General features: G+C 41.3%; 1 protein-coding gene across 1 annotated transcript in view; it reads left to right on the forward strand.

The window, feature by feature from the left end:
- Positions 1 to 13,785, forward strand: part of ARAP2 (ArfGAP with RhoGAP domain, ankyrin repeat and PH domain 2) — a 1,270,949-nt gene that overhangs the window by 1,057,809 nt on the left and 199,355 nt on the right. The window contains exon 26 of the mRNA XM_086964430.1: positions 3,658 to 3,775. Coding sequence (XP_086820556.1) covers positions 3,658 to 3,775 — 118 coding nt within the window. The remainder of the gene's footprint in view (positions 1 to 3,657; positions 3,776 to 13,785) is intronic.

A 13,785-nucleotide genomic window follows, 5' to 3' on the forward strand; every position in this document is an offset into this window, starting at 1 on the left:
TATTTCACTCAGTCAATCGTGCATGCTTAGTTTCACCAGAGTGCAGAGAAATAGAGAGACGGGCGTTTTCAATAAAGGTTGTTATTTGTTGAGCAGTCCTCTTGCTCATGCAAGAGAAGTGAATTGCCACAATTGCAATACTTGTCATGAAGTAAAGTGCGTACAGTAAAAGGAGTATTATGAAATAATACTGTAAAAGCATTTATATGGTTTCTGAGCCATATGATACTTAAAACGGATAAAATATATACAGTTACATACTATGATAAAAGTTGACTAAACGTACTCAACTGGTGCTTCTAAAATACACCTACCCAGGTGTACCTAACCTAAGCCTAGTACGTGGGAAGGAGTAAGTGAGCTGCAGTTTAAGTTAAGTTAGTTTTGCCAAGGATCTGAATCAAGAATTCTCTAAGGATCTAATCAGCTCCGTACCTTGGCTTAGGATGAAGGAGGTCTTGTATCTCTTTCTCAGGACTCGATCTTCCAGCAGCCAGCAGGGTGACTGGAAACACTGGAGATGGATTTCTCGGCAGGAGAAAAGACAGCGTCTCTCTCAGTGCATCAAATGGGAGGGTCGGCTTCCTTCGACACTCGCATCAGCTGGGTTTTGGGTAAGTAGATAGCCGCTCTGCTCCAAACCAATGTGTGTTGCTTAAAGCAAATGCTGGTATATTTATACCTGGAAGGTGCCGTGAATGACGTACGGTTGGACATAAGACATCACTAAGAACTGTCACTAAGAACTGTCACTAAGAACTGGCAGTTCTTTCAGGAGTTCTAGGACAAATCATAACAGAAGCAGGGGGAATTCCCGGGCTGCTGAAGGTTTGGTTTGTTTAAAGAACGCGTTGTACTTTCTAGGAGTCTAGGGAAGTATCCTTGCCTTATTTGGACTGCATTGGCTATGACTAAATATGGATATGATTCTTATGCCTTTATAAGGATATGATTTGTTATAACCACATAAGGGCATACATCGGGAATATTTAATTAGGGTCCTAGATACGTTCACAACATCATTGACTAAAGCATCTTAACCATTGTTTTTTTTTAACATTGGCCTTTTAATTTATCATATGCCGTATTTCGGCCAAGATTCATCTAGGTCTTCATTCTGATTGGCTTTATAAGGTAGCTGGTAATTCCCACCACAGTTCCTGGTAACTCCACGAGAATTGGAATTACCATCTGATTAGGAGCGGACCATTAGCTTGCCTTGAAAAATTGGGAATTGCCACTGCAACAAGTCATTTTTGTCATGTTTCCCCTGGTTGTTTCTTGTTTCCCATCCAGTATTTCACACAGAGATACAGCGTGAAATTCAGCAAGCAGAAGTGGTCTAGGAGGACCTTTAAAGCCAGCGTAATCTGTAAATCCTGTTAGTGCCCTTTTCCGAAGTAACAGGGCACTCATATGAACCCTAGATAGGTGTTTCAATAATTTCACCACAAAGTTGTAACATGGAAATATACAAAGTTTAAATGAGTTTTTAAAAAGAAGCTTCTTACTCAGCAGTGTTGACTCACAACAGCAGAGAAAGTAGTGTTAGACTAATGAAAAGACGACAATTATTCAAAGACGCTTAGATTGGAGTATTTGAGACCATGAGATGCATCCTGGCTATACAATGCAAAAAGATGCATTGTTTCAGGGAATATCTATAGTAGAAACTCAAGATTTAAATAAACTCCTTTACAAATATCCATTTCATTAATAAAAGGCAAAGTCCCTATGTCAATTGATATCTCATATGTGTGGTATCGAATGCAATTCCTTCTCAGTATTTTAAAGCCACCTGGAATCTTAGGTCTGGCAAATATAATGACTAGCAGCATAGTGCTGCTTTTTTTGATGGTACACATCTTGTAATTGCTTCTCAAAGCACACACACACACACGTAAATCTCAAACACACCCACAGGAGAAATGAAGTGAACTGAGCAGTTTCATAAGATCCCTGTCCCAAATTGGGGAGAGGATGTAGTCTTACAGCTAGAGCGGTCGACCTTGAAGCTGGGTAGCTGGGATCGAGTCTCGATAACGAAGCTCAACATCCTGTGATTCTGGGCAAATAACTGAATTTTCTTGTGCCTAACAAAAATGAATGTGTCCTTCTGTAATAAAAGTGGTGCTCATGCAAAGCGCTCTGATACCTGATATCTTCAGATCTAGTTCACGCTATATAAAAGAAAAACAAAAAAACATTGAAACCTGATGATGATCTGTCTCCAGAGCAGCACTGTGAGTTAAACCCATCACTGAAAAATGTTTTTATAATTGTTCCAAATTGTCTTGAGTGAGTGACGTAGGTGAGTTCAAACATTTTAGGAGACTTTGCCGTTGGGGTGTGGCTAATTCCTCCACCCATATATATATTTTTAAATGTGACCAACTTATTCATTAGACAAATATAATTTCTAAATATATTGCTTAAAATCATGCTTTACAGGCCAGTGGTTCTAAAGAAAAACTTGTTAACTACTTCAACACTTTCTAGCCCAGTATCTAGGAGCATTAGGTCTCCACAGCACCATATCAGATAAGGGGGCAAAAATGATTTTGTACTGTACTCTCCCTTAGGGGGCTGATTAAGATGTCTGTCTTAAAGCCTCTGACCTTAGGTCGTAGGCTCTACGACCATCATCGTCGGTTTCAATTCGGACCGGCTAATTAGGATACAGCTGGTCGGAATTGAAACTGGACGGTCATTCCCACTGGCTTCCGTTGGGTTCAAGGAGCCTGTCAGCTAGTCGGAACTTGCCCATAAACCAAATGGATGGTGGTTTATGCCGTTTGTATTACTATGCATGGTTTCAGACAGGGTTTCCATGCCAGCCTTTCCAACAGGGAAACCCTGTTGCGATGTTTTGGAATGCGTTGTAAAGGTAGTTTTTTAATATGCAATGTAATGTCATGCAATGTAATGGTGTGCGTTGTAGTGGATGTTGCGATGTAAAAAGTGCGTTGCAAGTGCATGCGTTGTTAATGTATGTGTTGTAACGTCATACATTCGGATTAACACAACCTCACTTTTCCCTATGGGAGCATGTACTACGGCCGGTGTATGGCCGTAACACATGCTCCCATAAGGAAATGTAGGTCAGTGACGGATGCATCATAATCAGGCGGTTTGGACCGCCCACCAGAGGTTGGTCGTCTTCTTTCTGCCATGGTGTTGGTCAGAAGAAACTCCAACCAAATTCGTAATAGATCCCTTAGTGTTTTGGGCTGGATGAGGTGATGATCCTTTCACACTTGAACCCTAAAAGTAATCCTCTTCTTTCATGTACTAGTGTTTCTTGATTGCATCCTGTATAGAAAATCCAACCCCATTATGCTGTGAAAAGTCGATACACCGTAGAACAACATCTAAATGATTTAATAAGTGCATGAAAAACAATGATGGTTTAAACAACTATTAGACTCTTTGGATGACAGAGACCTTCTGCAGTCCTGACTTTCTTTTTACCCTGATTTAAAATACTCATGAAAATGTGTAGACATTGGTAAAATGAAGAACTGGTATAAGCTCTTTCTTTCAAACTACTTAAAAAAATTAATCCATTCTTATCAAGTACAGATTCTCCAGCAGCCTGGTGCTATTGGTAGTGCAGTTGTTTTGAAGTAAGAAATAATAATAACATTTTGTGTACAGGTGTCCCCAACTGTGGAAGCTGATGAATTAACTAAAACTGTTCTACGATTAAAGAACATAACACCAAACACATATGATATGTGGGCAACTTTTGAAGTAATTAAAAATGGAGAACTGGGTGAGTAAATACAACAATTTATTGTTAAACATGTAAATATCTTAGATGTGCTGAAGCAAGCAATGACAGTTCCAAATTTTTATGTTCGTTTTTACTATTATGTGTTCTGTACCTGTAAGAAATGTGGTTATTGGTTGATAGGGGTGGAAGCTCCACTAAGGCAACAGCCACAATCCTTGTCTAGGTGAACCACAAAAGTCACTAAATTAACCTGTGCTTAACCCACATGTAGCTTGACACAAAAGCTTCAGGCTTAACTCTGAGGCACTGTGCTAAGTATTTATCCAGCAAGAAAACTGTAATACATTCAAAACACAACCCATAAAACTCCCCCACAAATTTAGAAAAATCCAATAAGTGGAAACGGAGTCATGAATTGTTAAAGTTTTAAGTGAAACATAGCACATTAAAGATAAAAGCGCCTAGCGTGGGTATTTGGTCGTACGAGATCAGGACAAAGTCAAAAGTTGAGGCTGACTGCGAAGGCATGTGGTTCAGCTACACAAGATGGATTGGGCCTTCTCCTGACTTACCTTCGGACTTAGAAAAAATTTGAAGAAATGTTCCTGAGAAGGTAAAGTTCAGTGTGCGAGGCAACCAGCAGTGTCCAAGGAGGAGACATCGTCTGGGAGCCACTGGATGAAGTTGTGGTGAAAATTTCTACATCAGGACTTCATCACTTTTTTGGAAGTACAAATTCTCCAGGCGGGACAAATCTGCAGGTTGTAGCTTTCAAGGGTTCCACAAGGCCTGAAAACCCTTCCAAAAGATCCGACCAAACAGGATTTGCTGCTGCAGAGAAGAACGCAGGAGCTACAGCAAATTCAAGCCAACCAGCAATGCACTTCTGGTGGACCAGCGAGCAGGTAGGATCTGGTAATCTGTCAGTTCTCAGGGCACTTTTTGGTGATTTGTTCTCTTTCATATTTACATAGCATTATATTATATTACATTATAATATTTATACACTGACACTGCAGCTGCTGCAATATCCTCCACTTGTAACAATTTTACCAAATACCACAGGTATTAGATCCAGCATCCTTGGCTAGGTTTTCCCCCTTACGTTTGCCTCAGACCTTACTCTAACTTTGTTTTTGCTTGCCTTAGGACTCTGCATGCATTACCAATGCTAAACAGTGCTAAAGTGCCTGTGCTCTCACCTTAAATCATTGTACAATTGGCTTATAATCAATCGGTACATTTAATTGACTTTAAGTCCCTAGTAAAGTGGCCCTGCCTGAGCCCAGGGCCACTAAATTAAATGTTACTAAGGGCCTGCATAATTGATAAGGCCTTCCACTTAAGTAGCACTTCAGGCATGTCCTTGCAGTTTTAAATTGCCATTTAAACCTGCCAAAATAAACATTTTCCCTGGCCCTAACCATCCCTTTTATTACATATAGGTTTACCTTAAGGTGGGCCCTGAAATGTCCAGGATGTGGTGTATTTAAAAAGGAGGACACGTACGCTTAAGTTTTTGTGTCCTAGTAGTGAAAAACTCTTAAGCATGGCCTACCTCTCCCATAGGATGATGGTTGAGTTGCCTTATTGCCTTTAATAAGTGGTAATTGCCAAATGGAAACAGATAACCAGTTTATGTATTGTGTCACTGAAATTGTAATGAAAAATCCTAACTTATGATGAAGTTGGATTTCAAATTTAAATTTTGAAAATGCCACTTTTAGAAAGTTCTCTTACAAAGGGCACATTCCTCCAGCGCCCAACTGTCGCACTGCTGAAAAGAAAATCCTTCCTTAATGAATTTCTTCCTCCAAAGTTACATCATTTTTATCAGTTCATCAATCTTAATCCAAAACCTTTTGCCATACGTCTTCCTTTATACTTCACCACCAAGGAGACAGCATTTTTGCGCTATGATTGTTTATTCAACATTTTCAAGTGCCTAACGTTGCCATTCCAGGCTTTAACGGAGGCATGAGAAGTCAAACATGTTTTAAAAGTGGTCTTATTACATTAGCGTGTTCCCAATGCATTTCGAATCTTTACAATTCTTCGTCAGGGGTTAACTTCTCAGCGCCACAACCGGCAGCATGGCCTCACTTCACTACCTTTTCACAAAACTTTCACTTTTCGAAAGTTGGCATTTTCCTGCCTTTTGGTGCCTGCAGCTTGTCTCTGTGTCAACTGACTGGGTGTAGTTGACGGTTGTGCATTGTGTATGCCTCCTAGACAGCCACACACAATAGAGAGCTTAGGTGTGCCTGGATGGAAGATTACTGGCAGGATGGGATGGAGGAGGTCGGCCCATCCCCATTTACACTTGAATAGGCTGTGTCCTGCCACCACATAATGGGCTGCATACGCCCTGGAGTCAGTCAGGAGCCAAGGCGCCTGCGCACTTCAAAGTCATGCCTCTAGAAGCTTTTCCCTACTTCAGAGGCACAACTGGGCCTCAGACACCAACTCTTCAGTACACTTTACCTGTGGGATACTCTGCCAGGAAGACAGACTGATGTGCTGCTCAATGGACTGTCACTCTGATGGACTGCTGCTCTGAGGGACTGCTTGCTGTGCTGACCTGCTGCCCTCTTGCCTGAGAAGGACTGGACCAGCATCTTTTCAACCCGAACCCTGGAGTGACTCCAAGGACTAGTTGGCTGGCCTCCTGATCTGAAACCTCAGGGACACAACAGGCTTCCAACAACATTGCACCTGGACTCTGCCATCTATGAGTCTACCTTATCAAGTGGTGCCACCCCAGTCCTGGACCCATGGAAGTGCGTTAAGGTGCTCTGCAAGCTTCTGTGAATCCAGTGGAACAGGCGCATCTCCTCTGCTGCACAACCTCGTGCAGAAACGACACACCACAGCCGCTGCATGGATCTGAACAGTCACAAAGACCTGCATCACTGGAACAGTCACTGCACAATGCATCCTTGGTGGAATCCCTCTCATCAAACGTCGACAACAGCCTCAATGCCGTACTCCACATCGCAGCCTCACAGGACCTCAGAACCAATGCCTCACCTGACTGTGCAATTCATTCTCGACCCTGGACTTCGCATTGCAAACCCTCGTCGACAGGATCCTCAACAATGATGAAGGGCCTTGCATCGCAGGCTCGCAGAACTCAGAACTGAAGCATTGCTTCAGCTACATGACTTATTTCTGCAAACCAGGATTTAAGGCACTTTGTTCAACTGGCCTAACTGGGTCCCTGTAGCCAGCTCATGCTCCATCACAGTCAGCCTGAGCTTGTGACTTTGCCAGTCCGACGCGACCAGTAGGCTCTTTGTGCTTGCTTGGCCCTATCTTCACAGAAATTTTTAAAATTGCCAATCACGGTTCTGCTGATTGGATTTTTGTAATTTTGGTCTTGTTTTATTTATTAAAAATAACTCAATTATTTCGACTTGGTGTGGGATCCTTTTTGTGCAGTGTTGTTAACTTTATTACTGTTTGAAGTGTTGCACAAATACTTTATGCATTGCCTCTTAGTTAAGCCTGACTGCTCTGTGCCAAGTTACAAGAGGGTTGAGCACAGGTGAATTTAGGGTTGGCTTGTGCCTTCACACTGGCAAGGATTGTGGTTGCTGCTTGACGAAGGCTCCGACCCCGATAACTAACAACCCTTTTTCTTACACAAGGTATTTATTCATGCCTTCAGGTATTTCAAGGCTTTGTTCTGTTCCAGTCTAAAATATTTTTTTTCCTGTCCTCAGTTTGTTTGATCCATAGGTATATAGCAGACATGTGTGGGAGGAGGATATTGCTGTGAATGTGAGGTAATCGCTAAAGGCTATCTGGGTTGTTTATATTTCAATCAACTGTATATCCAACCTGCCTGCCCCCAAGAGTGCGGCTGGAATCAAAAGGACCAAAGAGTCCTGGGTCTCTCTGAGCCTACAAATGTTTCTAATCTAAAAAGGGCTGTGAGCTAAAATAAAAAAGAATGCATGCATACAATATTGGTGTCATGCTGTCACATGCCATTTTGCGGCAGGAAGCACACCCAAACATGAATGTTTTCTGCCCAGAGACTCCAACAGCCTCAGAAAATCATTTAGAAAATCCATATGGGAATATAGAGGGATACAATATCCTGCTCTTCCTATATCACAGTGAGTATGAATGCGAACTATCAGTAGGTAAAGTACAACCTGTTTTATGCTGCAACAATAAGGGAAGGGAAAGAAGAAAGCAGGGATAGATGTAGATAATCCAAAGAGTTACAAATAGCCTGGTTGGAATATTTGAGACAAGCTAGCTCCGGGTGCAGTTGCATTTGCACATCCAATTGAGGAATTAAGTATTTTGCTAGGATGTGTTACCCATCCACTTGTCTGCCCCAAAACACAATGTCTCTAATAAGAACCATTTGGTGAATGAACCGTAAAAAGCATTACTTCCGTAGACAGCCAAAGTTCACAGAGTCTGCCAGAACATAGTCCTAAAATGATTATGGATATGGCCATGAAAATGTTTGTATTTTACAAACCACATTCTGGCGCCCTACTAACTCAAGTCTGTTATATGCTGTGCTTTGGCCTTTGGTGAAAGTCCAACAAAGGGAGATTGAGAGGTCTACTGAAGGAAGTAAGGGAAAGGGCAGCCAGCATAAATATACTCCCAGAAAGAAAGTTCACTGTAAATTATTGGTTCCAAATATTCTTACCTCAGTCGTTTAAGGAACTGGGCAGAGGGAACTGGAAGCCTGCGTCATTTAGCCGGGTGCCTCCACCAAAGTCAAGAACAGAACAGAGCCACATAACACTAACACCAACGGAAATGGCCACTGTTTTTAGCAGGACTGGGATAAAGTGTCATATTTTATGTCAATCAGTTGCTGATTGAAAGATACAGTTGTGGGCTCCAAGAGCCATATTGGCAATAGTAAACTATACATTTTAGAAAATGGCAAGTACAATTTAATTCTTATGAATGTTTCCAAACTATCAAGGCAAGATTCCTAGGACTCCCTTCTCAACAACGTCCAGTATAAACATGACCAGGAATTTCAGTATTGAGTGGCATGAAAACCCTGACAAATGTCAGCATCAAATAATAGGAATACTACTATGACTGCAACATTGTTGGATGTGGTGAAAGGAACTTACCTGAACCAATACAGATAAACCTGTAATTGTGGGAAAAGATCTGAAATAGCAAGATAATAGTCAATGCCACCTCTGGTTTGGGAAAGGTGGCCTACTCCCAATACCCATCACGAGAAAGTCTCATCTTTTTTTGACTGCTCATAACAAATGGCCACCTTCCTCCAAATGACGTCCATCTTCTTGAGTTATGAGAAGTTTAAATGTCCTTTTCTATATTCTAAAGTATCTCAGGTAAACAATTGTTGATTGCAACACTCACGTACCATATTGGGAATTTGTTTACATTTTAATCAAGACGTGCATTTCAGTTTAAAACTTAATTCGGCCTTTTCCTCTATTGCCTTGTTGAATGTTTGCACTTCATAAAAGTTTGTGTATTCTGATTAACGTAACACAAAACATTTAAAAGATAAGCAGTTTCCAGAAGATCAGGTAAAGGGATAATTAGAAGGAATTGTAGAGAATAGTTTGTAGATGTAAATAATATCTGAATTGACAGACTTTCTTGCCTTATGACCACCGATTTTGATGTTTTCAGTGGCTGTCGTCTTGTAAATGTTAATTTACTAAAAGTCAGAAGTCAATGCATGTTAACCACAATTTCCTCAGTTAGTGAATAGCCCTGGTTGCCAGAAGTGATCTAGAAATCCTACAGCAGATCCTGCATGCCAGTGTGTGGTGCCATCAGCCTCCTTAGCGACTCCCCAGCCATTGAAGATTACAACATGGATCTGCATATAGACACCACTCCTATGTGATGAAGTCAGGTTCTCGGTTTCCTGCATCTTTCCACACAGATATGGAGCTGTGATTCTACTGACCTTGTACATTGATCAAAGCCTTTTTGCCTCTACAAATTATTTTGGCAGTGTGCAAGTAGGTAACCCCCAACAAAGATAGGCTTCACACCATGGCATGCGTGCTGGAAGTAGATGTTGTTTTTGGATCTACACAACATCTGCCTCTGGTGGCTCAGGTTATTTAGAGTTACAGAATGCCATTTACCTATGTGCCCCACCCTAGAATCTGTCCTATCCTAGTTTCAACTATAAGCACCCAATCAAAGCTAGTACCTCTTTCACAGTTATGGTTAAGAGACCAGCAGAAATGCTAGGACTACTACTTCCAACTGAAGAGATTACAGATAACCTTCATAGAGAGATTTTGCAACTCAGAGCCTTTTCTTCAGAACCTTGGTTGCAATTTAGTGAATCTCAAATTACCTGCTTAAGTCAGCGAGGTTGAAACTATTTTAGCACAGGCAGTGAATCATCTTATTGGTAGGTGCAATAGGCCAGCTGCTAGTGACCTTATGTTCTTTACTCGGATTCCCATTCCAGACGGCCTTGTGGTACAGACCTCCTTGCGCGAGGTAAACTCTTACTCTTTTTCCTGCTGCTACTGCATATCTGGGAGTCCAAGAGATATGATGCAATGTACAGGAAAGTTTGTTCTTTGAGCTGTCTAGTACTGCTGTCTGTGTTCTGGGTCATTACAGTCACACCCTCTGGGACATGACAAATGAGGTCAGTGCTGTGCTACCCGAGACCTATATAATGCCCTCACTGCAACAGTCCAACCTACACACATTTTAGGTCCTCACCACAGAGTCTATTGCTTGTGCAATGGTTACAATTGTTATTACCTGCCAACACACCTCTCAGAACTCCACAGGAGTTTCTGGAGATATCCGGGCATTATTTATGGATAAACCCTTTGATGCTGCTTCACTTTTTGGGCAAAGATTGATGTGGTCTTTAGGGTTTCAAAACCAAAAGAGATATGGCTTGCTGTTTTGGATTGCTGCTGACCACCACATCAACAAGCAGTACAGGAACTTCTTAGGTCACTTTAGGAAACTAAGGGCCATATGTATCAAGCCATTTAGCATTTGCAAAGGCCGAAATTCTGCGAATTTCGGCCTCTGCGAATGCTAAATACCTAAATTGTATGTATCAAACATTTTTGCATCAAAATAAGGAATCGCAAAATTTGCTATTCCTTATTTTGCAATTGCACTTAAGGAATCGCAAATTTTGCGATTCCTTAAATGCAATGTATCAAAGAAAAAAATGCAAAAAAGGACATTAAGGAATCGCAAATTACCACCAACTTCTAGTTTGTGGTAAGTTGCGAAATCTTTTAATAATGCTTTTTTCAAACAAACCAAAGGTGCCATATGACGCCCATACATGCCCTTAGGGCATGTATGCGCGCCATATGACCCCAAATGTCTTTTTCAGGGGTGCAGCAGGGTGTTCTTGAGACACCCCTGCACCCTTGAAAAAATTCCTAATTTGCGATTAGCTAATTGCTAATCGCAAATTGCCCCTTCATTCCTATGGGCCTCCTGGCCCATAGAAATGAATGGGTAATTTGCGATTAGCAATTTGCTAATCGCAAATTAGGAATGGTAAGGAATCGCTATATAAAAGCGATTTTTTTCATACATACCATTTTGCATTTCCAAAATAGCGATTCCTTAAAATTCGCTATTTTGGAAATGCAAATTGGTTTGATGATACATATGGCCCTGACCTTCTTCCAGGATCAGTGCTTCAGCCCATTCAGCAGATTGCAGAAGCAGTGCCAAAGGATGTGGACATCAGCTTCCAATCTGTTCTTTATGTTATGTTGTGTTATGTTATAACTATTTAGAAAGCACACAAATACCATTAAAGGTGTCTCTGCGCTAACTACTCCTGACGCAGTGCAGGCAGAATTAAAAAGAACAGAATTTTAAAACCGACTTTTAAAAAAGGCAAGTTTTTAATTATTTCCTAAACATGGGAAGTGGCGACAGATCTTTAATCTGGTAAGGGAGAGAATTCCAAAGCTTGGCCGTAGCCTACGCAAAATCTTCTATCTCCTCAGTTATATCTATAAGTTCTGGGAACAACCAATAGGCTTGCGCCAGCAGAGTTCAGTGACCTATTTGGGGTGTAGCCTGTATTGTGAATGGCCTTATAGGCAATACACAAGGCCTTACATTTTATTTGGTTTCTAACAGGCAGCCAAAGCAACTGTCTAATAACCTCAGGGACAGATTGAAATGTTGGTGTCCCAGATAATAATCAGGCAGCATTCTGCACTAGCTGCAGCTTGTTTAAGATAGATTGTTGGGCGTTAATCAGAAGGCTATTACAATAGTCTAACTTAGTTAGAAACATGGCGGATAAGATCGCCTTTCTGGCTTCCATAGGAATAAAAGGAAACAATTTCTTGGCCATCCGAAGAATATAAAAAGAGGAGCTCACTACTGAAATAACATGATGTTTATAAGAGAGTTTATCATCAAGAATAACCTCAAGAGTCTTTGCTTTGGTTACTGGGATAGGCGGCTGTTCAAGAGTAAGGGAGTGAGGGGTGAGGAGTTGGCCTAACAGCTAGGGGGATCAACCTCGAATCTGGGGAACTGGGTTCAAAGAGTGTCTGGCTATCACCAAGAGGACCATGCTATGAAAGATTTTCAAACGCATTCACCTCGGTATTTGAGGAATTTATTTTTTAGGCAGTTATTGGCCATCCAGGTACTTACTGCCACCATACCATCATGAAAGTTAAACAGGACCATGTATACATCTTTATGGATAGCAAAAACAATTTGTGTGTCATCTGCATACGATGTAAGACCTAAGCCAGCTGATTTGATCACTCGTGCCAGATAGGTCACATAAATATTCAAAAGTGTGAGACTAATGGAGGAGTCCTGAGGGACTCCACAAGGAAGTGAGAAGAGAGGGGATTCATAGTCTCCCAATTTAACGGATTGGGCTCAATTGGATAGGAAGGATGTTCACAGCACTGTAGCCCTGTCCCTAATTTCTAAGGAGGAGATACGGTCGATCAGGAGACCATGATCAACAGTATCAAAGGCAGCGGATTGGTACAAAAGGACCAGTGCCGCCGCAGCACGCCTATCCAACGCAAACCTTCTTTCCTCTTTAGCTTTAATGAGTGTAGTTTCTGTGATATGGCTTTTTCTGAAGCCAAATTGAGTCTCATCCAGCAAGTTGTGGGCCTGAATATATTGGGTCAGTAGAACATTATTAATCTTTTCAGCTAATTTGGCAGGCAAAGATAAATGCGCAATTGGCTGATAATTATTGGTGTCTTCCAGATCCAAATTTGATTTCTTTAGTAGTGGCAAAATGGAAGCTCTTTTCCATTGTGAAGGATAGACACCAGCTAAAACATATAATTAAATATATTATTCAAAACTGGCCTAATTAGCTCAGATGAATCCTTTAAAATCTCGGGCAGACACAGGTCAAAAGGAGAACCTGATTTAGCCGCCCTCACTGCAGTCGTAACTAACTCCGGAGAAACTGGGGTAAATTTGCCTAAGCAGAAAATAACTTGTTAGGGGGACTGAAGAAGCATTGAACTTGGAATAAATAGCATGAACTGTAGCCTGAAGGTTAGTAGAAATTGAATTGTTAGGAAGATTGAGTCTCAAAATTTGCTAAATTGAGGACAAGTGTCCCAAGCTTGGACACTACTTCAAATAGGCTTTTGGTCGATCCTTGAGCAGCTTCGATTTCACTTATATAGTAGCTGATTTTCTCCTTTAAAAGGAGATGTTTATATTTTGTCAAGGCTTGTTTATAAATAAGTTTTTCCTGGCTATTTATCTCCATGCAGAGCTTCCAAACCCTTTAGTTTGTTCACAAGTGGGCATCCATGACTGGCATGGTGTTCAATATGACAGTGCCTACCCTACTGGTACTCAGTCTTTTCTTGCCCAGATGTCGGCCAACCGTGCCAGTATCTTTTCTGAAGAAGTGTTGATATAGCCTACCAAGGAGTTTATTGAACTTTTATCTTTGATGGAACATTGAAGTGGCTGCTACTTTCATTACATTCTGCTTCCCATGAGACATGAGGTTGATACGGATCCTTGACTTCAGAGCTCTAAACTAATTTCTC

Source organism: Lissotriton vulgaris, chromosome 3_2 (genome assembly GCF_964263255.1).
Source record: "Lissotriton vulgaris chromosome 3_2, aLisVul1.2, whole genome shotgun sequence".
Classification (NCBI taxonomy): Eukaryota; Metazoa; Chordata; class Amphibia; order Caudata; family Salamandridae; genus Lissotriton; species Lissotriton vulgaris.